This window comes from Lipotes vexillifer, unplaced genomic scaffold (assembly GCF_000442215.2).
Source record: "Lipotes vexillifer unplaced genomic scaffold, Lipotes_vexillifer_v1.1 scaffold141, whole genome shotgun sequence".
NCBI lineage: Eukaryota > Metazoa > Chordata > Mammalia > Artiodactyla > Lipotidae > Lipotes > Lipotes vexillifer.
The window spans coordinates 955,122-982,462 of NW_006792108.1; the positions used below are offsets into that span (position 1 = coordinate 955,122).

Sequence of the window (27,341 nt, forward strand, 5' to 3'; positions counted from 1 at the left end):
GGGAAAGAGATGACCAGATGGAGAAGGGGGAGAGGATTAAGGGCTAAAATCCGGGAGGTCAGATTTTGAACCAGGTCAGAACATGAACCACCAGCAAAGAAGGCCGAGAAGGAATGGCCAGCAAGGCTGGAGAGAAGCCAGAAATCACACGTCTTGGAAGTTAAGTAAAGAAAGTTTATCACAAAGAGAGGAGTGATTATCTAGGTTCAATGTTGCTAAAAGTCAAGTAAGATGAGAAATAAGAATTGGCCGTTGATTTTAGTAAAGTGGAGATTGATGGTGATTTTGAGAAGGGCAGCTTTGGTGAAGTGGTGGGAATGAAACTCTGATTAAAGTGTGTCTCAGACAGAATGGAAGCATATGAATTGGATCCTGAGAATATAGACAACTTTTTAAAAGTAGTTTTGCCGTGAAGGGTAGCGAAGAAATAGGGCAGCCGCCGGGGGGGAAGCGAGGTCAAGAGAGTTTCTTTGCAAAATAGCAAATCTCCAGCAGATAACTGGCGTTGGGGAGAGGGAAGAATTCATGATGTGAGGATTGGTGAGAGAACTGAGAGCCGTGTGCACAATAGAATCACGAACAGTTTATCTGTGATAACAGATGGGAAGGGAGAGTGTGTGGATGTTGGCAATGTGAGGAGGGTCTGAGAAGTTCTTTTGCTGCTGTTTCAGTTTTATCTGTAATGTGGTAAGGAAGGTCATAACTGAGAACGAGAAGGGAGTAAGATTGATTGAAAGGATGGTAGGATGGTGTAAATGGTGGAATGTGGTTGCCGGCCCACATTAAATGGCTATGTGAGGTTCATGGTCATGAAATTAAACTAGGACTAGTTACCATGGTTGTGTGTTTTTCTTTAACCTTGTTTAGCTACGTGAATGAAAACAAAGAATATATCAATATATAGAGTTATATTTAGTCAGGGTTTTGATTTTGCCAAGGAATTAGGAAAAGAGAGAGAGAGAGGGAAACAAAGGTGCACTAGAGAGAATGATGATAACAGTCGATCATGTGTTTTAAGCTTAATACAGAGGGGAGTGAAGACATTTGGAGCGGGAAGTGAGTTTCAGTGGAAAGGTGATAGGATCACTTGGTTGGAGGTCCAAGAGGGGATTAAAGGGTACTGAGGTTAGGACAGGGGAAGAGCTGAAAAGATAAGAGGTGGTAGTGAAAGAGTAGAATGCAGGGCACTGATACTAAGAAGGGCGTTGCTGTTATTAGTAATGATGAGGTTGAGGCTAGTGTATGAAGTTAGTGAGTGTAATATGATGGAGGGCAAGGTCAGTGGAGGAAAGTATTCTCAGAATGAGAGGCCAGGGTTTGGGAAGGATCATCTACATAGATATTGAATTGAATAGTTTTGGGAGAGTGACAATAAGCCAGGAGGTAACCTCATCAGGAAATGAGGGAGCATGATCTGGAAGGCAGCAGGTGGGTGCAGTGATGACATGGAGAGAAGGTGATATAATAAAACAACCTGAGATTCAAGGCTGGGAGAGTTTAGGGAAGGGGGAAGAACAATGGTCTGAAGGTGGCATGAGGACTCAAGGAAGACACCCCCCCCCCTCCTTCTCCAGATCCTTTGGTGTCAGGGCTGTGGGACAAAAATAGTACCATAGGAAAGAGCCACGGGGAAGCTGTGACCTCTGGGAAGAGCCAGGCTTTCATGAAAGCAAGAAGATGAAGGGATCAATCTGAGGAAAGGCTGATGGGAAGAGAATTCTGGAAGGCCCAGTGAGCCCAGATTTTGAAACCTCTGCAGTTCCACCTCTCCCTATTTTTCCTGGCATCTTTTATACTAGGTAACCTGCCTTGTTCTGCTTTATCCACAGCTCTGCACTTTTTCTCAAGTAGGCTTTTACTCTTCCATTTCTCTGCTATTATTCAAGTTCCTCGCTCTTTTTGGAATGCCCCTACCTCAGTGCATCTCTCTCAAGCCCTTCTCATTCCTCAAAGTGTATCCCAAATCCCCCCTCCTCCCAAAAGCCTTTCTGATCCAACTGGTCAGAACTTGGAAGCCTTATCAAAGGCTGATTATTTGCTGTTTGTCAAAATCTATTGCACTCACTGGGTATAGGTTTGCATTCTGAAGTTATGCAGGGTAAGTCTATTCTTCTTTCAGTGCTGATCTTTTAGTTGTTCAAAAACTCATCTTGAGCTATTTGCCAACTGAAACATTTTCTAGTTCCTTCGATGCTTCCTTCAACAGCGTGGTTTTCACCTTCTTTACCATCCTACCCACTCCACTCTTAGAAAAAGTCTTATTTCATTACTGCATCTTTGGAAATACAGTGCCCAGAATTGTACAGAATATTCTGTTTGTGTTTGACCCAGTCAGAGAAGAGTCAGTCTTTGACATCCTCTACTGATATTAATGTAATAAACATTTGAAGAAATGTTAAGATATTTCCTAATGGTGTGATGTCAGCATATCTTGTCACTGCTCTTACCTTAAAATACACTTCACTACACTTATCTATCATAATTTTATCATCGATTCTTGAACCCTGCTTGCATTGGCTGTTGGTTGAAAATATAAATAAAACCAATTCTTTAGCACATAATTATCGTTAAGAAAAATCATATTAAACACATTATGATTAGAAACGTGTTTTTGAAAATATATGTGTTTAAAACTCACGTTATTAAGATAGATGTGACTTCAATTCCTTCCTTTTATTTTTAGTGTACTTTTACTAATGCATCATAGTTCTCTGTTGGGAGATTATAGAAGAGCTCTCAAGCCGAGTTTCTTATTTGCAGTGAATCATAGATCTTAGAAGCAGCATGTGCATTTTAGCCATAGTGAGGCCTATTAAATCATCCATCTTCTTTTCACAAAGTTAATAATCTCGATTCCCAAAGGACTTTCTAAAAGCCCACTCACTGGTTGATAAGTACGAAAAGAAAGAACAAGAAAATCTTGTAGATCTTCTGTGCCATCAACCCTGAACAATTTCAGTTCATTTATTCCCCTTTGAGTTTACAAACATTTCTGACTGCCTACTGTGTCCTAACAAATATTTATTTGGAGGGTACTTCATTGGGGCTGGAATGGTGTAGAACTCTATTGCACATGGACCTTGGGGAGCTCACAGTCATGTCCAGAAAGACCATCAGTCAGGGCTCTTTGGTTATAAATAACTGAAACCAATTATTTAATCCAAACAAAGAAGGAATTTAAATTTGAAGGATATGGATGGAAAGGCTGGAGAACTGGCCTTGGAAAAGGAACAGATAACAAGAAAAGGACTATATGACTTTCTGGAATAAATGAACCCTTACCATTTTTCTTGGTTTTTGCATCATTTGGCTCAGGTTTTGAAGACCTGGAAGAGATTCTATCAGCCATGTGCCTTTCCCTTGGTTGGGCAGAGAGTGATGAGAGATAAAAGGATAGGACAGAGGAGGCCTCCCTCTTCAGCTTTGATAATAGGAGGATAGGACCCCTTGATTTCTCCTCCCGCCCAGGCTGCACACAGTAAGGAAAAGACATTTCCCCAAAAGGAAATGTGATGTTAGAAAAGGGAAATGTATACAGAAGAATATCCACTACAGGGACCTGTACTTAACCTGCTATAATGGAATTCATTGTATTAAGAGCTAGAATAGAGATATAAATAAAATTATGGAAACATTATTACTAGGGAAAAGATATAAGAAGGATTCTACAGATTGGACTTTGAAGGTCAGCTAAGACATCAACAGGAAGATGGAGGGATGGCCATTCAGATATAGGAAAGAGCATAATAATAGTGCATTATAGTGGTGATCAGTGCAAGCTTTGTTGTTAGATGTTTTAAACCCACATATGTTCCCTAATAGTTATGCAGACTTGGGCAAATGACTTAATTTCTCTGAATCTTTTTCCTCATCAGCAAAATGAGAATATTAACACCTATCTCACAGTGTTAGGGTTGCCAGATGAAACACAGGACTCACAGTTAAATTTCAGATAAACAACAAATACCTTTTGGTGTAAGAATGTCCCATGAATTGCATGAGGCAGACTTATGATAAAAAAATTATTAGTTTATTTGAAATTCAAATAATTGAATATATTTTATGTGTTATATCTGGCAACCCTATGTGGCATCGTTATGCCAGATAAATTCATTCATGTAAAACGCTCTATACGATCCTTGCACAGTAAGGTGACAGGAGCAAAGGATCATTTTTGTTGTCACCATCATCATAGACAAAATTCACAAGCCTGAAAGTACTTATGTCCCAGAAGCATTTCTCACTCGGTCCTTGAAGCATAGAGCAGTTTCCCAGTTAACTTGAGCCAGGTTAACAATTAAGACAGTTTCCCTTTATGCTGCACTGACACAGGAACTGTTCACCTTCATCTTGTATTTGTATGGTTTCTCTTTCCTAATGATTGTTTCAGATGTTTCTCTTGTGTATTGATTTCATTTTGACCTTATCTTTTAGCCGCTCATAATTAATGAATATGATTCCACTTTATAGGCCAATAATAAAAGTATTAAATGGCACCAGGCTTGGAACTGTCATTTAAGGGTCAAGAACAGAGTCAACTGAAGCACTGATTGCGAATTTTTGAATTTGAAAGTGTAAAGCTTAGTGAGTATGGGTCACATTATCCCAGTTTAATGACTGTGCCACACAAAATAGAATTAGAAGCTTTGTGAAATCTAAAATATTTCTTCTATTGCTTTTCCTTTATATGATAAGCCCATCGTATAGTCCTAGAGAAATGCCATTAGTCAGAGAATTTGTCCTTTATTCTCTTCCAGAGTTGGTAAAATGATGTTTTGCTGATATATTTCATTATTTTCCCAAGTAATTTCTAACACAATTCCTTTTATCTCCCTTTAAAAGCCTAAGCAGCCCTTTCCCCTTTTATGCATGATTATTTTTCCCTTATATAGATATGTACTTAGATGCTGGGACAAGTTGATTTCACAGGAGAGAAACTTTAGGATTTTGTTGTTTCCAATGAGCTAGAGCGACATGTATACACGTCGTCTGTATACTGTCGTCTTATGCTATCTGTATACAGACGGTACTAAATGTTTGACAATAATAAAATTACAGCCCCCCTTAAGTACTCTACTGTATTCCCAACCTCAAAAACTGTTAAGCTATTTGCATTCATTATTTAATTTAATTCCATAATATCCTCATGCTGTCAGCCTTATTTTATGGTTAGGGAAACTAAGGCACAGAGTAGGTTTAAGTAACTTGCCCCAAAACACGCAGCCAGTAAGTGGCGGAGGCAAGATTCCAACTCCGGTGGTTTGATTCTCTCATTACCTTCTTCAAACAACTTGGTAGCAGTATTTCTAGCAAGTTTGTATACCAAAGCTTTGGAAAATTTAAAGCCCTGTAATAGTTGAACCCGTAGCATAAGAAGACTGTATTGAGGGAGGGACCAGTTAGATTCCACTGAAAACACATGGTCACCTTAACCAGTTATTTCTTTCTACATCAGTGATGCTCCACTTTGTAGCATCATTTTTGTTCTACTCTGCATTAGACCTTTGTTTTTTCATCTTCCCTTTTTCAAATTCCAGTATTATGTCAAGGCCTGGTCTCAAATTAGGGAAACAGAATTAACTCAGCAAGTACCTTTCACATTCTGTTTAACATAAGTACCAGAGGCTGTGGGGAAAAGGAGAGAAAAGGAGCAATTAAGCAGAGATTTGAAAAAAGAAAGACAGCAAAGAAAGACTTGTGTGTTGGCTGACTGGTTTCTAGTTCTGCCAAGATGAGAGTCAAGATTCAGCTCATTCTTTAGGGGAAAAAAGTAAACATATGGCTAATCTTGACCACAATAATAATCATGGTACAACCACCTTACGTTAGATGATGCTCCATTGTCTCCAAAGGGCTTCCACAAATATTTCTCCTGCATCTCACTGAATTTTCACAGTGGTCCGTGAGGCGGAATTAGCCCTGCTTTACTGTGCCTCAGGAAATGAAATTGCTTGACGAAAAGTACAAACTTAGTCATTGATGGACCCTAGCTAAAACCCATGTCTTTAGTTTCTTATGAGTGTTTTTTCCCACTGAGCCAATTTTTTTTCCTTGAGGGGGAAAATAGTTGAGTGTGAAATTTAGTGTTTTAGTGTTTTCTCATCACCTTATCCGGAAACAGACATTTTACTGAGAATTGTGCCTGAAACTTCTTTATTGAACCTGAGGAATCTGGCTACTCTTCTTGAATGAATCTGAAGCTTGTATGAAAATATATATTTATTTTTCTATTTGTGAAACGGATTTTTGGTGTGGCTGGAAGATAAGATCTTCCACATGGCTTTGAGAATATGTGGGAGAAAAAGTATAAGAGCTACTTTGGACCTCTGTTTTCTCGTTGCCTTGAAGGTGAATGTGGTATCTTTCTAAACTATGGTTTAGAAATAACACTAATCATCCTTCATTTGAATCTCTTCCTCTTTAAGTGTTTTTTTTTGTAAAATGTGTGATGTAAGTTTAGTAAATAGAGGGGTGCTTAGGAAAAGAAGCTGTTTTGAGCCTTGAAATGTGGGCATTGGGATCTGTGCTCCTTGCTATCATTTGCTGAGTAACAAAATTGCGTTTTCTAAAAATACATACCAAATTCTTCCCTTAGAAGTTTTCACTTTTTCCCCTTTGCCGTGGAACATATGCACATATTTTGACCTATGTAGTGCATTTAGAGAGAATTTTCTGAAGACTCTTTTCACAACCATTTGAATATACAAAGTGAATAAAGAAAAGCTACAGAAAAGGCATCCACAAAGATAACTATTTCTGGAAAGAGTATTGTGTTTTAATGGAATTTAGAACTGCATCTTCTGCCCAAGTTTGTTTCAAATAACTTTATATTTAAGAAGCTTTAAGAAGCTTGGAGAGATTTAAATAACTACTAACTCAAGATCATATGACTATAATTAGTGGCCTGAGCCCTAACCCTAAACTAAGTTCTTAATCGTGGTAGATAAACGGTTAATAGTAAGCTTCTGCTCTACTTACTTAATTCCTGAGTTAGAGATAAGAGGCCGATGCATGAGATGGACAGAGCCCTGGCTCTCAAGAGGCTTGTTGTCTTGCAAGGCCATTGTCTTTCATACATTCATCTTAGGCCCTTCTGAAGATTTACTGTGCAAGTTAAAAGAATAAACAACATTATAGTGATGCTGAAAGTATCATGGTTTCTACTCCATAACCCCTCCTAATCCTGAGTTTCTCTCTTCCCTTCCTCGGCAAGAGTCACCGTTGTCATAGCAACAGAACTCAGCATGTAGGAGATTGGAAGACCCCCATGGAGCCCTGCCTACGCTCCCACACAAATCCTTCCTGCCATTTAAAGCTTTGCAGCTCTGGTTTCCAGGCCCTCTTTGGAACTCTTAATGCAGGCATTCTGTATAATTTAGGAGATCACTATCTTGCCAATCCTGGGAAACATAGAAGTAATTTTGTTGAAGGTCAGCCATTACTGTCTGAAGCAGTGGGATTATTATTTCCATTTTAGGCCTGAGAAACATTCACCCGCTGTTAGCTAAATATGGTTCTCCAGTAAGGACCCAGTCCAGGATTGGGTCCTTAGAACTACTCAGTGTTAATCATTTGAAGAAATGTCTTTAGCTTTTATAGTGACGGGTGTGGGTGAATCAATCTGTGTATTCCTGCTAATACAAAGCCGAGCTTTCTTCTGTAAAAGAATGATCTTGCAATATCACTAGATTTATAGTTAAGCAACATTAATATGAAAGAGTGGGATTTGTGTGTCTTTTTACAGTAGCACGTATGAAGCATCTTCTGTTGTGAAGGTTTTTTAGCTTATGGTACACTAAATAGAGTTTGGTAAGCACTGTAAATGAAGTGAAGAAACACAGATGGAAAGTTTTTCCAGAACCAGTGAAATATCCCACAAGTAAATCTAGGGTTTCCAATATCAGATCCTCCAGAAGAATTGGGTTCATTTCCCCGCTTCCTTCCTAGAAGATTTATTGTGGACACTGGCTGATATAGGGAAAGTCTGAAAAGAAGACAGACTATACCTCCCTCCCTTCTTAATATCATTCTCCATCTTAACACTGTCATAGGAACACTGAATTCATTCATGAGGAATTGAAAACACACTCCCAGTTTCAAAAATGGTGTCTTTGCAGCCTATTAAGTCCAAAAATATTACATGTGAGGGTTCATTTTAGATATTTATATCAAGTGTTGAAATATCACTGCTCTCTATTCTGTAAAAAATGCTGCGTTTGAGGATTTGTATTAAATATACCTCTCTGGACAGGAACTACCAATTTTATTTGCAGAATATAAATTGAACGTAGACAGAAGCTTAGTTAGAGCATCATTTATTATGAGGTAGTCATGGAAAATACCATTTGTCCCCTTAAGCTTATTTTACAGGGTCCTCCATCTTTTGTATTTCATGGGGAAGTTAAGATTTGATTTGTCACACTTTCCTTTACTTGTTTCAATGTGGAGTAACTATTCCAAATCCAAATTACAGGATTTTTTTTTTTTTACTAAATTGTTTTTACTTAGTATAGGTCCTAAACCTGGAATTGGTCCTCATTTTGCAGAGAAGGAATATATCACTTAAAATTTTTAGTGGATCATGATGGCTTAACACTATGAACCAAATTATTTACATATGTGTAAATAATTGATAATTTTTAAAAGAGCTCAAAAAATTGTCCCTTCATTTTATAAATGAGAAAAATGAGGTTCATTATTTAATGGCTTAGGAACACATAAAAATGGAATTTAAATCCATCTCAGTGTAGTGTCAAAATATGCTTTTTATATCATTTTGTGTTAATTTGCAAATATAAGATCATCTGTATTTGATTGAACAAAAAAATTGAATTTTAAGTAATTTATTTAAAGCCACTATACTAAGGCAATATAATAGAAAAATTATATCGATAATAATGATTTGATGGGTGACTGGGGGGCAAGGGGGAGTGGCAGTAATAGTAAGTTATATTGTCTTGTATCATAGCAGAAAACTATGTAACAGATATTTGATCCTTAAACAATGGGGGGGAGGTGGTTAATCTGCATATAATATATAGTTGGCTCTCCCAGTCAGTGGTTCCTTCCCATCAGCAGATTCAACCACATGCACTCTTAAGTAGTGTACTATTTACTCTTGAAAAATAGTCCTGTATAAGTGGACCTATGCAGTTCAAAGGTCAACTGTATAAAATTGATCAAGAAACAATGGGATACACATATAGAGAGATCTAAAGGCAGTAAAAACAGAAACTCTTAAAAGTGGTCGGACTGAGGAAATAGGATTGGGGTTGAAGAAGGGGTAGAGTTGTTCGCTGCTGATTTTCATTATAAGCTCTTTGGTACTTGAAGGTTTTCTTTTTTATTTGACAAATTTTAAAAAGAAGGGAAAGGAAGAGCAAATGTATGATTTAGAATATGCCTTTCATAGTCATCTATAGCAGCGGTCCCCAACCTTTTTGGCACCAGGGACCAGTTTCGTGGAAGACAACTTTTCCACGGACTGGGGTCGGGTGGTTGGTTCAGGGAGTAACGCGAGCAGTGGGGAGTGTCAGATGAAGCTTCTCTCGCTCCCCCGCCACTCACCTCCGAGGTACTCGTCCTCAGCCCAGGGGTTGGGGACCCCTGATCTATAGATAACCTATCAAGATGTGTTAAAGTTGTGGACTAGAAAGGAAAACTGGGACATTTTCTTAGTCTATATCCACTGCTGTTACTAGTAATGTGAAATTGCTGTAAAAGAGCTTTAACCGAGAAACTAATATGTTCAAGGCCTTGTCCTAGGTTCTGTAGGAGACAAAAAGGTGGATGCAGTTTGGTGCCAGGCCTGCATCAAGTTATAATCTAGTCAGAGGTGCTAGAGATGAGGAAGAAATCTAGACAGGGAGGACTAGGAACTCATATTTGTCTGTGTCTACACGGTGCCAGGTAATTTTTATGGAAAAGATGTACTGTAAAAAAGATAAAATATAGATAGATATATGGGTTCAGTGGGTGAAAAAGGGTATTTACTTGTTAGAATCAAGAAATTCTTGAAGCACAGAGCATTTAGGAGGGGCCTTAAAAGTAGAAAGGGATTTCTATAGACAGAGATGGTTGGGATGATTTGGTAACTAAGAAATTCATATTTGAAGCTTTTTTTGGTCCCTTTTGTATATAAGCATTTAGCTAAAATCCATGTACGCTAGGTACAAATCTAAAGTGAATTTTTAAGATGTTTGCTCAGCTGAAGACGTTTTATTGAATGCAAGTGCTGTTATCAAGGTTACTTTTTATCGAAACTACTTTCAGTTTTACTCATATTACAAATCACAATTAAGATTTGAATTTACTCACTCCTGTCAGTCAAGTGTGAGAAAAGCTAACGGTAAATTTGGAGAGCACATGAGTTTTGTTGCTGTTTTTCATTTTTAAAAATTGTTCAGGGCTTCCCTGGTGGCGCAGTGGTTGAGAGTCTGCCTGCTGATGCAGGGGACACGGGTTCGTGCCCCAGTCCGGGAAGATCCCACATGCCGCAGAGCGGCTGGGCCCGTGAGCCATGGCCGCTGAGCCTGCGCGTCCGGAGCCTGTGCTCCGCAACGGGAGAGGCCACAACAGTGAGAGGCCCGCATACCGCAAAAAAAAAAAAAAGCTAAAATTTGTTCAGTAGGTTCTCCACATCTTTAGGAAATCTTTTTAGCTTCCCTCTATAATGTAACTTCTTTGTTTCCTTTTCTTGGGATGCACTTAGTTGCATGTCAATTACTGAGGCCCTTCAGTTTGAAACCATGACACCTTCATCCTCTTGCCTAGTTTTTTCAGAGCTTTGTGCTTTGACTCAAAGTCAGAGACATCCATGACCATAGGAAGAAGTCCAATTCTCAACTTTTAGAAATCACACCAACACTACAGGGTTAACAATGATTAATTAAATATCAAAAGTTCAAAGTAGACACACAACTTCTTGTATATTGAAGTTATTCAGTCTCTTTTACTTGGGCAGTACGTGCTAAAAGGTGAAGATTGTCACCTTGACGGATTCATTTGAAAATATCCTTGTCCAGTGATCACTCTCCATTTAGGAGAGTGTACAGAAGTCCTTGTTTTACAGCATACCCTACTTCGTCATCTTAGACTTTAGTGAATGACTTACTGCCAGAAATTCCAGACCCTTATATTTTATGAAAGTGTATTTTCATAAAATACACTTTTTTTTTTAAACATCTTTATTGGGGTATAATTGCTTTACAATGGTGTATTAGTTTCTGCTTTATAACAGAGTGAATCAGTTATTCATATTAAAATACACTTTTTTTTTTAAACATCTTTATTGGGGTATAATTGCTTTACAATGGTGTATTAGTTTCTGCTTTATAACAGAGTGAATCAGTTATTCATATTAAAATACACTTTTTTGTACTTTATGAAATACATCTTGTATTTCATAAAATAAATAAATTTTGTATTTCTTCTAGAGCAGAGGAAGAAAAATGCCTTATATTTTAAGGATTCTAAATGCGACCTTAATGTTTACTATGAATAGAATGTTGCATCTTGCAATTTAGAGCTATTTGACTTATATAGGTTAAGAATTGTATTAATTTGGAAAAACTTTTAACTTAATATCCTCTACTGCCACAGTCTGCATTTTTAAATAACTTTAAAATATTTTGTGTATTGTGAAAAACATAGGAAAAAAAAAGAATACAACAAAATATACCCGTTTCACAGCTGAGAGAACTTCTGTACCTAATGCAATATTTTCTTCCTTTTCTAGTCATATAAAATGGTGTGGTTTTTAGTATACTTGAGATATATCTATATATTTATCTGTATCCTTATATCCACTTTCTTCACTTTTTTCTTCCCCACGTCTTTAATATTCTTTAAATACAGACTTTGATGACCTGAATGCCTCTTTATTTTTCTTGTTTTGTGACTTCGTATGCTCTTACCTGTACTCTAACAGAAATTTTATTAAAAATTATGGAATTTTAGTTATGAAAAATTAGTTATTTCATAGTCATAACTAATTCCACATGAATTTATGAACTCCTGTGACAAACAGCAAGTAAATAAATTGGGCTTCTATTTATTAGGCTATTTTAGAAGTCATTTGCTTTTTAGGTTATGTAATGACTTTTGTCCTGGTCCAAAGTCCTGGACTATTGTTAAGTCCAGTGAAAACTCGTAAATTTTCTTATTTCTAACAGCCTGTGTTTTTGACTGCTTGGGTATGTGTGATTTTAAAGACCAGTTTAAGGGCATGGGTTGGTATTACATCATTACAACTTAGTAGCTTTTGGGGGCAAATTACTACTTCTAACTGCACCTCGTTTTCAAGGTTAGAGTAAAAACGGAGATAATAAAGTACATAGCACGCAGCCTGGCTGAAAAGAGGTATTGAATTTTTTTTTTTTTCCCCTGTCGATGTCATTGTGAGGTCTTTGGGTCTTTGGTTATTGAGCACAACAAAGGTGACTAGCCTTAGTAGAGGTTGAAAAGCATCAAAACTCTTCCCTGCCCATTCAAGGTAGCTGGCCATGGTGGAGAAAAAAGCAGATAGCCCATTTAAATTCTGGGCCAGCAGGAAGACATCTTTGTTCTGTTCCATTGAGAAGCTTAGTCTCACTGATAACTTCAGACCTTGCAATGAGCCAACTGAATGCATACATTTAAAAATTCACTGCTGTGTCTGCAGTGCTTAACTGTCACTTTAAATGCATGCTGGTCCCAAATAATTGACTTACGGATTCTTTCTCATTATTCAATGCCTGGATAGTTTCTGTAGAAATGCCAGTGTTACTATAATTAATTATTATGGATGATAATAGTAATGGCTTCCATTTACTGAGTGCTATGACAGCTAAGAGCTTTTCATGCATTATCTCATTTAGTCCTTATGGCTACTCTGTGTGACTGTTGCTATCACCCATTTCATGGATGAGGAAACTGAGATCTAGAGAGATTTGGTGTTCTGTAGTAAGAATTTGAATGCTGGTTTGTCTGCCTCCAGAATCTGAGCTTATAGCTTTACTTGTTACTCTCCTGCCTTTGTTTCATAAGTACCGCATATCCTCATAAATTCGTTCCATCTACATTAGTTGAGGGCCTACTCTGTGCTAGACACTGTTCTAAGTGATGGGTTATAGCATGCAGACAAAAGTTCCTGCCCTCCTAAGGCTCACCTTCTATTATAGTTACTTGTGTCTATTCCCCTCCCAGAATGAGTATTCTTGTAAGATAGCAACTGTGTCTTATTCTTCTTGAGTTTTAGGGGTGTAACTGAAATTTTATTCAAGGCTAAGAATAATTCCTGGGATTATAAAAGAATTATTTCTACAAAAATCTTGGAAGCTAGAGTGTGCCCCATTTTATTTATCAGGCTCTCTGTTTTTTAGCACTGACGTTTAGCCCTTCCAGACTCATCAGATTGGAGATGTTCTTACTGATTATTGTAAGAAGCATTCAGAGATTTTTTATTATTAATGATAAAGCTACTTTTTGATATCTTGGTTTCTTTGACTTCCTTAAATGTTGTATAGGGGTGTGGAGCAGCATTAAAAAGACCTCTTTCTTTAGAACACACCCAAAATACATTGGGCAAACCTAGTACAAGGGCCTTAACTACTTTATAGAATAAGTTATTCTGGTATAATTGAAAAGTAAACGATATAACAGGGGAAGTCCAACTGTGAGAGAAAAAATTGATACCGTTTTTCTGTGATATCAGGAATATTAAATCCTTTCCTATAAATAAATTATAACCATTTTAAGGAAGATGGTTTCATAAAGTATTAGTGGTGAATGTCCCTTTTTAGCCATGTAGAAGCTGAGAATAATTTTAAATGTCCTTGGGTGGAGGCTAGCATATTATATTCTTCACCTAGGAAATCATCCATAAATACTGTGAAGTATGTGGTATTTTAATAAAGTAATTGCCTTATTTTTGCCTTGGAAATACAATTAAACCTTTTTGGTCCCATAAGGGGCAAATGGCTGGTAATGTTCCTCATTTTTTAAAAGTCATTTGTCCACGTGGGAGGATCATTGGCAAACCAGCTGGCTGTTCTTTTTAGATTTTGACATTGCTTCTCCTTGGGACCCTGATGCTGGGCTGTCTGATAACCAGTGCAAACTCCATGAATATCTTTCGTTTCTCTAGAAGGAGGTGTGGATTTGCAAAGCTACCAGCTGGATATGCAAATACTACCTGACGGGCCAAAGAGTGATGTGGACTTTTCAGAGATTCTTAATGCAATACAAGAAAGTAAGTTTCACTCCAATTTTAAATTCACCGTGAAAGGAGAAAGTGTTATAACACTTGGGAGGGGTAATAAAACTAGAAACCTTAGATGCCAAGCTTTAAAATAAAATGATGTCTTAAAAGAGATGCTGTGTAAAATAATTTTGATACCAGAAGAGATGGTTAGTGAAATGCTGGTTTAATTTTTGAAACTGAACCACATAGTTTTGGGGTCTTCGATGAAGCCTAGTGGGAAAACTGTAGAGGGATTATAAATTCTGTATATTTAGTATGCTATAATATTTAGTAAGTAACTGGGTATTATAATTTTTTAGATTCCTTGATTAATCATAATCAAAGAAAAATCTTTAAGAAAACAGAATACTATTCCTTCACTCAGATATCAGTAGTAAGAAGTAAATGTTGACGCAGTAAGCTGAAATCAGGAGAATTTTATTCTCCAAAATGGGTATTGGAGTCATTGATGCTGGGCCGTGACCGAGAATTAAACTCGTCTTTTCTAAGCATTTTGATTAATCAAGGTTTACGCTTCTTCCACTGTTTTATTGTTGTACAGTTTTCACTAAGAACTTTATCATAATCAATACATTTGCTCAGGTTAGAGCTTTAGCATTGAGGATGGGAATGCAGTATCACATACTAAGTCATCAGCATTCGTGTTCTGCTGTCAGAGCTCTAATTCTAGATAATGTTAGTCTTTTAATATCAAATAGTACTATGTAATATTGGATTTGAAGAGTGTAGACTGGAAGAGCATTGTATAAAGAACTACTGCAATCTTTTGCTACTTTTAGTTTTGTGACATTGCATTTCTATACAATGAAATACATATTTCTAAATTATATTTCTATATTTTCTGTGAACATTTTAAAGCATTTTAGTACTATTTATCCCCTTTTGTCATTGCACTACCCTCCTGACCTTATGGGGTAATTACTATGTCCACTTTACAGGTAGGACAGCTCAGGGTGGGAGAAGTTAAGTGCCGACGTAATAAGATAAATAATGGAGACCGGAGTGGAATGGAGCGTCTCCTACCCTTCATTTAATTCCTTCATGAATGTACTTGGTATAGGGTTTAAACACTGAGGTGAAGGATCCTGGAATTGAAGAAAATGAGGCTACTTCTGAGAGAAATATTTTTAATGAAGACTATAAGAGGACCAACTATTTGTTCTGGGTGGGCAATCCCTTCATACTAGGTTACTGAATAAAAGCGAAAAAATGTCCCCAGGAGAATAAAAATCAAATTAATAGACACTGGAAAGAAATTGACTTTTCATGGAAAGTTATAAAATTGTGTAATTACTTCCTTTGATTTGAAAGATGATAGATTATACTTTGCTGAAAGGATTTTTTAAAATAAATGATAAAAGCTGGCTTCTATGCAGATATAGGAGATGAACTTCAATTTTTTTAGGGCTGAATGAACTTATATCAGGATGGGAATAAAGACGCAGATCTACTAGAGAATGGACTTGAGGACACGGGGTGGGGGGGTAAGCTGGGACAAAGAGAGTGGCATGAACATATATACACTACCAAATGTAAAACTGATAGCTAGTGGGAAGCAGCCGCATAGCACAGGGAGATCAGCTTGGTGCTTTGTGACCACCTAGAGGGGTGGGATAGAGAGGGTGAGAGGGTGGGAGATGCAAGAGGGAGGAGATATGGGGATATATGTATACGTATAGCTGATTCACTTTGTTATACAGCAGAAACTAACACACCATTGTAAAGCAATTATACTCCAATAAAGATGTTAAAAAAACTTACTTATCAAAAAGCTAGTATCATTGTAAAACTAAATGTTCATAAGATTATTTTTATCGTAATTTTTGTGAGCACACCTTAGTAAAAACACATTTGTTTTTGATGTTAACTGTTTTATAGTTTAGAATGGTGATCTCTTTATGAACCAGTAGGAGAGTACAAGTTTGTGAGAACTTAATATTTCAATTTAAAAACAAGAAAAAGGAAATATTACTTCATTTTAGAAAGCAAATCAAGTTTTATAGGTTTAAGCATTTTCCAGTGTTTGAGAATTAATCTGTTTATCGTCTTGTTTAAAAAACAAGTTTTATGCTAAGTAGGTTTGGGAAGCTGTCCACACAGTCTGGGGCAACTCTGGTAAGAAAGATCTGGGCCGTTTATCTACCTTCAGAGTCTAACTAGAGATTCCAAATATGATTCAGATGTTTAACCAGTTCATTGAAATTTCTTAAGTATAAAAACACATGGTTTGGTTCTTCAAGGAACTGTGCCTTAGATTATTGTTTATAGAAAGCTTTGAAAGACCAAAATATAAAAAAATGTAAAAAACAGGGGCTTCCCTGGTGGCGCAGTGGTTGAGAGTCTGCCTGCCAATGCAGGGGACACAGGTTCGTGCCCCGGTCCGGGAAGATCCCACATGCCACGGAGCGGCTGGGCCCGTGAGCCATGGCCGCTGAGCCTGCGCGTCTGGAGCCTGTGCTCCACAACGGGAGAGGCCACAACAGTGAGAGGCCTGAGTACAGCAAAAAAAAAAAAAATGTAAAAAATATAGGATTTGAGCATCAGTGAAACTCCTTGTCTGCTACAAATGTTTTTACTGGGATTAGCAGGATGATGGAAAGATTTCACTGTTTCTTAGAATTTGTGGACATATATGTATGACCTTCAAGATTGGGCTAGAAGACTCTGTGTGTGTGTGTGTGTGTGTGTGTGTGTATGCGTGCATGTTTCAAACATTTCTTGAGTGTCTTAGCAGCCATCATACTAAGTGCTCTCCCTTACTATCTCTTGTCATTGTTAAAACAACCGTAATTAATAGATACTATTTTCTCCATTTTAAAGGTGAATATACCTCCCCAGGCGATATGATTAATATATGATAAAGTCAGTATTTCATTGTATGTCAGTCCTTGTTATGCTAAATAAAAAGTGAGATAAAAATGATTAGGAGGGCTTCGCTGGTGGCGCAGTGGTTGAGAGTCCGCCTGCCGATGCAGGGGACACGGGTTCGTGCCCCGGTCCAGGAAGATCCCACATGTCGCGGAGCGGCTGGGCCCGTGAGCCATGGCCGCTGAGCCTGCGCGTCTGGAGCCTGTGCTCCACAACGGGAGAGGCCACAACAGTGAGAGACCCGCGTACTGCAAAAAAAAAAAAAAAAAAAAGATTAGGAAAAACTGAACTACTTTGGATTTTTACCATTTGATTCTTATGTTGTTACATCTGGATGCAAGAATTCCTCTACCATGCTTCTACGTTGTAAAATACATTCATATCTTTTCCTATATTGCTCATGCCCTAAGTATAGCTGCATCTGTTCAAAAGAAGATGTCTCAGAATGGTTAAGCATCCATGAGTTGTTTTTCAACTTCCCCCATATCAGATATATGGCTTATAGGAAAGCAAGAGTAATTTTATCCATCCATTCATGTATCCATCTCACCTGTCATATGCCAGGTACTGTAGTAGGCATAACACTTTAAAGCAGTGGTGAACATTTTGGTGCACAGTTGGATTCAGGAAAAACTTGGTCTTATTGTTCAAAATGAAAGCAAGCCATTTGCTTTCTAGGAGAAAAGCCTTTATATGTGGCAGTCTAATGTAAGGGGATACTTGTGTTTGGGTGTGCGTGTATTTTTTCCTTCATGTTTTTTTTCCCTCCCTTTCTATTCTCATCCCAAGTTAGCAGCCAGGTCTCTTCAACGCCTTTGTTTCAGCAGAGTTTTTTTTTTTTTTAAATAAATTTTTTTATTTGCTTGTTTTTGGCTGCATTGGGTCTTCTTGCTGTGCGCAGGCTATTCTTCATTGTGGTTCCCGGGCTTCTCATTGTGGTGGCTTCTCTTGTTGCGGAGCACAGGCTCTAGGCACGTGGGCTTCAGTAGTTGTGGCATGTGTGCTCAGTAGTTGTGGCTGCGGGCTTTAGAGCTCAGGCTCAGTAGCTGTGGGTCACAGGCTTAGTTGCTCTGCGACATGTTGGATCTTCCCAGACCAGGGCTTGAACCCGTGTCCCCTGCATTGGCAGGCGGATTCTTAACCACTACGCCACCAGGGAAGTCTCTGCAGTTTTGTGTTGCCTAAAGTTCCTGCCTTTTGTTCTCTGAACGTCTGAGCTCCTGAGTGCCTGATGCTTAGATAGGAGAAGAAGAGAGAGAGAGAAATAGACAGGAGGAATGTCCTGAGACAGGCTTCCTTGGAGTGTCCTGCAGTGGTAGCATGGCTTCTTGTAGGTGGGTGGGAAGAGAGGGAGTGGCTGTGTTGTGTGCCTGTGGGGACTGTGCCTGGGCCACCTGAACTGCCAGCCATGGCTGAGATTCTGCAGCCTGAGGAAGGAACATATCCTTCAGCATTCAGGGAACTTTGGAGGCTCTGGGAAGGCAGCAGTCTCATCTTCCTGTTTCTTTGTTGTATACCCAGTTCCTTGAGCAGAGTATGGAGTATAGTAGCTGCTCAGTAAATTTTGTTAATGTATGAGTGAGTGAATTCCACTGTAGACTCACAAAGCGGGCAGCTCAGCAGTAGCCAGTGGAGCAGCTTGGAGACCAGAGTAGTTTGCAAAACCTCCAGAACCTTTGTGCAGCTCTGGATATGTGAGGTAGAGGAGTGGGAATGTCAGCAATGACTGAAATGAAACTGTCTGCTGCGGATAGGTTGGTTGTATCCTCAGATGGGAAACCTGTGGCTATAGAGGGCCAACTGTATAGACTCTGGGGACTCCTGAGTGGCATTCATACCCTGACAGACTTTATTGTGATATAGTCCATTGGGTTCTAATGGCCTAGGGAATGAAAGAGACCAAATAGCAAAGTATTTGGAAGGAGAACTGGGAGGTTGGAAGGATTATTGGATGATTGTTACACTATAGTCCGACCCTTTGTGCCTGCATATGCCCCTAAGCAATCATATAGCTGTTCCCACATTGGTGGTGCTCTTGCTTCTGTGGGTGATGAGACTTAGTCATTTCTCAGTGACATCCAGTGAGTCATTTTGAATCCAGTGTCTTGAGCCCTGATTTCCCATTGTATTTTTTTTTTTTTTTTTGTGGTACGCGGGCCTCTCACTGCTGTGGCCTCTCCCGTTGCGGAGCACAGGCTCCAGACGTGCAGGCTTAGCAGCCATGGCTCACGGGCCCAGCCGCTCGGTGGCATGTGGAATCTTCCCGGACCGGGGCACGAACCCATGTCCCCTGCATCGGCAGGCGGACTCTCAACCACTGCGCCACCAGGGAAGCCCTCCCATTGTGTTTTTAATTCACATGGCTATGCTGTTTCAAAGGGGAAGATGGGGGCAAGGGAGGAACTGACATCAGTTGAACATCTTGTCTGGCAACTCTGTGGTTGACATTTTACCTGTATTATTTTATTTAGTCTTGAACTCTCTTTGCCTTAATTTTCACATCTATAAAAGAGAGGTAGTTATAGACAATCTATGCAAAGCCCTTAGTGCCTGGCACATGGTAAGCGCTGTGGACGTGTTGGCGGCCACCTTGTCTTCATTCCTCACAACAATCCTCTCTAGTATGTTGTATTATACCCACTTAAAAGGTAAAGAAATTAAAGCTTGAACAAGTTAGAGCACCCAATCTAATAGTAACTGGGAGGACTAGTGTTTGAACTCAGGTTTGTCTAAATCCAAAGCTCACGCTCTTTCCAGAGAAGGGAAAACTATGGTCAGTAGACTTTTAGGATTTTTAATGCACAGCATCACTGATCTTGCTTCTAGTTGTGAAAAGGGAACCGAGGCTATTGAGCAAAGTTTGCATCAGGTATACAGTCCTTCTCTAAATATCGTTCCCAGTGCCGTAAGAGGTGCCATCATTAGCTGCCTTGTTACAGAAGTGACCAAGGTGTCTGTCTTTTCTTTAGAATGGAGCAGTTGCAAGAGAAGCTCTTCTTAAGAAACACGCTGTCTTGGGAACCAGTTAATGATCTTGGCCCCGTTCCAGAGTGTATTGTGGGCGCCCCATGCCGTCGTGTATGCTCTGTAATTTTATAAACAGCATCCTTCCCAACCACACATTTTTTAAAAACTCATGACTTGTTTTTTTAAAGGCACATTTTGAATCTTAAAGCATTTTGAGTTAACTTTCCACGGCAGAAAAAAAGTGCCTGCTCTCACATCTGTAACCATTAGAACCCCAGCTTGCTTATCCCAGTTTTTCTTTGGGGAAATGTTAACATACCCATTTAATTGTTGCCATAACACACTAGCAGAGGTCTCCAAACTTTTTAAAAATTGGAATCTGTCTTTTCCCCCCCATATATTTTTATATATAATATCAATAATATTGATATTATGTAATATAAAAATTATATAATTAGAATATAATTATATATTATATTATCACATATAATATCTGTGTAAGACAGATAACTGAGCTGCTTGGGGTAGGTAGGGGTAAACGGTGTAGGACTTTGCGCAGTTTCCTTTTTGGCCTCCATGGCCCCTGAAGTTCCTCAAAAGAATCCTGGGGTTCCCAGGAACACACTTGGAAAACCACTGACCTCTTAGAAAGGAATAAAGCCAGCTAAGGAAGGATTTATGTCCTTTCCAATTATTTTGAGTTTTCTAAATTAGGCTTACTTTTTCTTCTTCTTGGTCCACCAGGCAGTCTCTGCCTTAGGGACGTTATCAGATTCATTTGAAGAGTAGTGAACTTCTAGAAAGTCCTGGTCTTGCTAGTGCCATATAAATGCTAAGCAGTGTTTGGTTTTTAAAATCCCAGCCTAAGGTGCTCAAAGCTGTGCTGAGGCTGTGTGTTTTCCTGAATTTTTAAAAAACATTTAATTTGATCTATTTGTTAAATTTGTAAAAGTGTCAGACTTGTCGGGCTACAGATGTAAAGTCTAGCTTTATTCAGATCAGTGTTAAAACTGTGACAATTGTTGGCTGGTTAAATGACTTCCTGTTCTTGAAAGCCAAACATGATTTACGAACAGTAAAATGCTTTCCACAAAACCAAGGAGTCAGCTAGAAATAGCCTGGATTTGGGAATCAGACCTGGGTTCAGATTCATCTCTGTCACCTACGAGCTGTGTGACCATACTTAGCGCCTCTGAACCTGGCTTCTTTCTCATACTGCCTGTCTCATAAGGTGTTCTGAGGATGAAAGGAGAAAACAAGCCTCACAATCCTTCACACCTGGTTGGCTCTGAATAAACTGTCATCCTTTCCCATTTTCTTCCTATTTAACTCTGAATCCAAGAGAAAAACAGATTCTTTCAAGCAATGGCACTGAGATAATTAGAACAAGAAGAAAATGGCAATTGATATAACCTTAAACTAGCTTTATTTTAAAATGAGCATTGAGCACCTCTTGTTCGCTAGCTAGCCCTTGTGTCAAATTTGGAGCTGCCTTGGGCCTTCACCTGAAAGGGACCCTAAATGTAAAGATGAACTGGTTATAAAACAGCCAGGTAAGTGTTTAAATTGAGACATGAACAATCTTTTTTCTTTTTTTTTTCATTTTCTAATGAGGCTTTGAGGTCAATATGTAATACCTTCAGAATTCTGCGCATCAGATGTAATAATTTGGAACTCGGGATAAAAATAGTGTAATGAACTGGCACGCTGGAGGACAAATATAGATACTTGGATTATACTGCACAGCCCTTTCATGTCTTCTTCAGTGACCTATAATTTCACTTTATTTTCTCTGCATCAGAAAATACTGAGATTAAAGTACTTCTGAACTATAATGCCAAGGTGGGGTTATTTTTTAAAAAGAGCAGGGAGTCGAACTATTTGATTTTTTGGAATTTATTTTTTACTCTTTTAGACTGTTTCTAAAATAGTCTAAACATTTGCGATTTGTTTTTTTGTTGCCTTTATAGCACTGATTCCTCAATTTCATCCTCTTGTCTGGAAGTACAAGGCTTCCCACTCATGTCTTGGTCATGTTTATACCTCCCGCACCTAAACTAAATGTTGGTTTAATGAACAAGCGGCAGAAGATAATCAGTTCACTTCTTTGTTTGAGCCCTTGCGGTATATTTGCAGTCTCTTTTCCCAAGAGAATCGAATAATCGCTAACATCCCAAATGATTTTCACTGAAGGAATAATGGAAATAATTGCAGATATTTGATGAGTAGATTCAGTACTCTGGAGGCAAATTTGCCCTCCCACACAGGAAGAATGTCAGCATCTCCTGCTTCCTGGCCCTCTGCCTTCTCTGTTCTGCCTCCATTCCGGGAGTGTATCACAAGCCAGCCCTCAAAAATCTCTTTTCTATGCTGAGTTTGTGGCTTTACTCAGAGGCTGTAGCTGATTTTTGGTCTCCCAGGCAATTTGAGTTTCTTGACCCTTGTTCAGTTGTTAAATGTGATTCCCTGCTGTTTAGTTCCTGGGTCTCTTTAGGCTGAGTGCCTGCTTTTTGCAAAAGAGAATCATTTGGGGATCTCCCTTGCTTTCCCAAATGCGTGGTACCCACCTACTGGGACCCATGTTAACTGCCAAGTTCTGTTCACACAGCCCTTCCTCAGTCTGAATACAATGCAGGTCCATACCTGGTTTGTGTCGAATTTTTAAATTCTCTCTTTCTCTCCCTTGCCATTCTTAATTGACTTCTCTGAACACTGGACTCTCTTATTTAATGAGCCTAATTGCAGAATTCTACCAAGCAGATAATTATCAAACATTTTTTTATTCGAGAAAAAAAGTATGAGGGAGGTAATGGGATCCATTAACAAGTGACCTTGTTTGGATGAAGAGGATGTTTGTCACGTCTGTGCCAGAGAGGGAGAGGCCCTGCTCCCACCTTGGCTGGACCCTGAGCTCTATGAGGTCAGGGGTCCTGCCTGTCATGTCCAGTACTTAAACCCCAGCTTTTAGCCCAGCACAGTGTCTGCGCAGGGTAGGTACTCAGTAACTACTTGTTGAATAAATAAATGTCTAAAAATAGGTGAACTTTGGGGGTTTTCTTAGAGAAGAGAATGAAAGTTCGCATCAGAGGAGGTTGTACTTTGTTCCTAAACCTTACCTTATAGTTAAAGTGGATCTATCAGTGACAATGGTGAAATACTGACAAAGGGCACATGTTTATTCTGTGGAGTGTTTACGTGTTCTACGGTCTTCTTACCACATGTTCAGCTGAGCATTTTCTTTTTTCTTTAATTTTTTAATTTAATTTTATTTCCCTTTTTATACAGCAGGTTCTTATTAGTCATCAGTTTTATACACATCAGCGTATACATGTCAATCCCAATCACCCAGTTCATCACACCACCACCCCCAACTCCCTGCCGCTTTCTCCCCTTGGTGTCCATAGGTTTGTTCTCTACCTCTGTGTCTCTATTTATGCCCTGCAAGCCGGTTCATCTGTACCATTTTTCTAGGCTCCACATATATGCCCTAACATACAATATTTGTTTTTCTCTTTCTGACTTACTTCACTCTGTATGACAGTCTCTAGAACCATCCACGTCTCAACAAATGACCCAATTTCATTCCCTTTTATGACTGAGTAATATTCCATTGTATATATGTACCACATCTTCTTTATCCATTCATCTGTCGATGGGCATTTAGGTTGCTTCCATGACCTGGCTATTGTAAATAGTGCTGCAGTGAACATTGGGGTGCATGTGTCTTTTTGAATTATGGTTTTCTCTGGATATATGCCCAGTACTGGGATTGCTGGATCATATGGTAATTCTATTTTTCATTTTTTAAGGAACCTCCATACTGTTCTCCATAGTGGCTGTATCAATTTACATTCCCACAAACAGTGCAAGAGGGTTCCCTTTTCTCCACACCCTCTCCAGCATTTATTGTTTGTAGATGTTCTGGTGATGCCCATTCTAACTGGTGTGAGGTGATACCTCACTGTAGTTTTGATTTGCATTTCTCTAATAATTAGTGATGTTGAGCAGCTTTTCATGTTCTTCTTGGCCATCTGTATGTCTTCTTTGGAGAAATGTCTATTTAGGTCTTCTGCCCATTTTTGGATTGGGTTGTTTGTTTCTTTAATATTGAGCTGTGTGAGCTGTTTATATATTTTGGAGATTAATCCTTTGTCCGTTGATTCATTTGCAAATACTTTCTCCCATTCCGAGGGTTGTCTTTTCGTCTTGTTTATGGTTTCATTTACTGTGCAAAAGCTTTGAAGTTTCATGAGGTCCCATTTGTTTATTTTTGTTTTTATTTCCATTACTCCAGGAGGGGGATCAAAAAAGATCTTGCTGTGATTTATGTCAAAGAGTGTTCTTCCTATGTTTTCCTCTAAGAGTTTTATAGCGTCCGGTGTTACGTTTAGGTCTCTAATCCACTTTGAGTTTATTTTTGTGTATGGTGTTAGGGAGTGTTCTAATTTCATTCTTTTACATGTAGCTGTCCAGTTTTCCGAGCACCACTTATTGAAGAGACCGTCTCTTCTCCACTGTATATTCTTGCCTCCTTTGTCATAGATTAGTTGACCATAGGTGTGTGGGTTTATCTCTGGGCTTTCTATCTTGTTCCATTGATCTATGTTTCTGTTTTTGTGCCAGTATCATATTGTCTTGATTACTGTAGCTTTGTAGTGTAGTCTGAAGTCAGGGAGTCTGATTCCTCCAGTTCTGTTTCTGTTTCATTTATTCCTGCTCTTATCTTTATGATTTCTTTCCTTCTGCTAACTTTAGGTTTTGTTTGTTCTTCTTTCTCTAGTTCCTTTAGGTGTAAGGTTAGATTGTTTATTTGAGATTTTTCTTGTTTCTTGAGGTAGGCTTGTATAGCTATAAACTTCCCTCTTAGAACTGCTTTTGCTGCATCCCATAGCTTTTGGATTGTCGTGTTTTCATTGTCATTTGTCTCTAGGTATTTTTTGATTTCCTCTTTGATTTCTTCAGTGTTCTCTTGGTTACTTAGTAACGTATTGTTTAGCCTCCATGTGTTTGTGTTTTTTACGTTTTTTTTGCTGTAATTCATTTCTAATCTCATAACGTTGTGGTGCGAAAAGATGCTTGATATGATTTCAATTTTCTTAAATTTACTGAGGCTTGATGTGTGACCCACGATGTGATCTATCCTGGAGAATGTTCTGTGTGCACTTGAGAAGAAAGTGTAATCTTCTGTTTTTGGATGGAATGTCCTATAATTATCAATTAAATCTATCTGGTGTATTGTGTCATTTAAAGCTTGTGTTTCCTTATTTATTTTCATTTTGGATGCTCTGTGTATTGGTGTAAGTGAGGTGTTAAAGTCCCCCACTATTATTGTGTTACTGTCGATTTCCTCTTTCATAGCTGTTAGCAGTTGCCTTATGTATTGAGGTGCTCCTATGTTGGGTGCATATATATTTATAATTGTTATATCTTCTTCTTGGATTGTTCCCTTGATCATTATGAAGTGTCCTTCCTTGGCTCTTGTAACATTCTTTATTTTAAAGTCTATTTTATCTGATATGAGTATTGCTACTCCAGCTTTCTTTTGATTTCCATTTGCATGGAATATCTTTTTCCATCCCCTCACTTTCAGTCTGGATGTGTCCCTAGGTCTGAAGTGGGTCTCTTGTAGACAGCATATATATGGGTCTTGTTTTTGTATCCGTTCAGGCAGTCTGTGTCTTTTGGTTGGAGCATTTAATCCATTTACGTTTGAGGTAATTATCGATATGTATGTTCCTGTGACCATTTTCTTAACTGTTTTGGGTTTGTTTTTGTAGGTCCTTTTCTTCTCTTGTGTTTCCCACTTAGAGAAGTTCCTTTAGCATTTGTTGTAGAGCTGGTTTGGTGGTGCTGAATTCTCTTAGCTTTTGCTTGTCTGTAAAGCTTTTGATTTCTCCGTCCAATCTGAATGAGGTCCTTGCTGGGTAAAGTAATCTTGGTTGTAGGGTCTTCCCTTTCATCACTTTAAGTATATCATGCCACTCCCTTCTGGCTTGTAGAGTTTCTGCTGAGAAATCAGCTGTTAACCTTATGGGAGTTCCCTTGTATATTATTTGTCATTTTTCCCTTGTTGCTTTCAATAATTTTTCTTTGTCTTTAATTTTTGTCAGTTTGATTACTGTGTGTCTCGGTGTGTTTCTCCTTGGGTTTATCCTGCCTGGGACTCTCTTTGCTTCCTGGACTTGGGTGGCTATTTCCTTTCCCATGTTAGGGAAGTTTTTGATTATAATCTCTTCAAATATTTTTTCTCTCTCTCTCTCTCTTCTCCTTCTGACACCCTTATAATGCGAATGTTGTTGCGTTTAATGTTGTCCCGGAGGTCTCTTAGGCTGTCTTCATTTCTTTTCATTCTTTTTTCTTTATTCTGTTCTGCCTCAGTGAATTCCACCATTCTGTCTTCCAGGTCACTTATCCGTTCTTCTGCCTCAGTTATTCTGCTATTGATTCCTTCTAGTGTAGTTTTCATTTCAGTTATTGTATTGTTCATCTCTGTTTGTTCTTTAATTGTTCTAGGTCTTTGTTAAACATTTCTTGCATCTTCTCAGTCTTTGCCTCCATTCTTTTTCTGAGGTCCTGGATCATCTTCACTATCGTTATTCTGAAATCTTTTTCTGGAAGGTGGCCTGTCTTCACTTCATTTAATTGTTTGTCTGGGGTTTTATCTTGTTCCTTCATCTGGTACATAGCCCTCTGCCTTTTCATCTTCTCTATGTTTCTGTGAATGTGGTTCTTGTTCCACAGGCTGCAGGATTGTAGTTCTTCTTGCTTCTGCTGTCTGCCCTCTGGTGGATGAGTCTATCTAGAGGCTTGTGCAAGTTTCCTGATGGTAGTGACCTGTGGTGGATAGAGCTGACTGTTGCTCTGGTGGGCAGAGCTCACTAAAATTTTAATCCATCAGTTGAGCATTTTCTGACGCTTCAGCATTTCTAATCTAGGCTGAAGCTCTTGAGAGACTGGCAGGTAATAATGATGCCTTCATACCACTCATTCTCCAAAAATCAGATTGCCTGACATAGTGATTTCCCTTGAGTGCTCAGGTAGCATCAGTCCCATAATAACTTCCAGACAGTAATTCTGGTGGGCAGCAATTAGGAAAACAAAGGGCTTCTCTCCCTTTTCCCAAGATAGCTGGTCCCTCTAGAATCAAATAGTTGGGCCTTTAATGTAGAGCAGAATTTCTCAGCCTCAGCACTACTGACATTTTGGGCTGGAGAACTCTATGCTGTAAGGGCTATTCTGTGCATTGTAGGATATTTAGCAGCAT

At 38.7% G+C, this 27,341-nt stretch overlaps 1 protein-coding gene across 4 annotated transcripts in view; it reads left to right on the plus strand.

The window, feature by feature from the left end:
• The window catches only part of ANO4 (anoctamin 4), a 448,962-nt gene that overhangs the window by 216,582 nt on the left and 205,039 nt on the right, over window positions 1-27,341 (plus strand). For 2 of the 4 annotated variants that reach the window (XM_007465342.1, XM_007465339.1), the window contains one exon: window positions 14,126-14,230. The exons of the other annotated variants lie outside the window; for them this stretch is intronic. In XM_007465342.1, coding sequence (XP_007465404.1) covers window positions 14,126-14,230 — 105 coding nt within the window. The remainder of the gene's footprint in view (window positions 1-14,125; window positions 14,231-27,341) is intronic. 4 annotated transcript variants of the gene reach the window in all.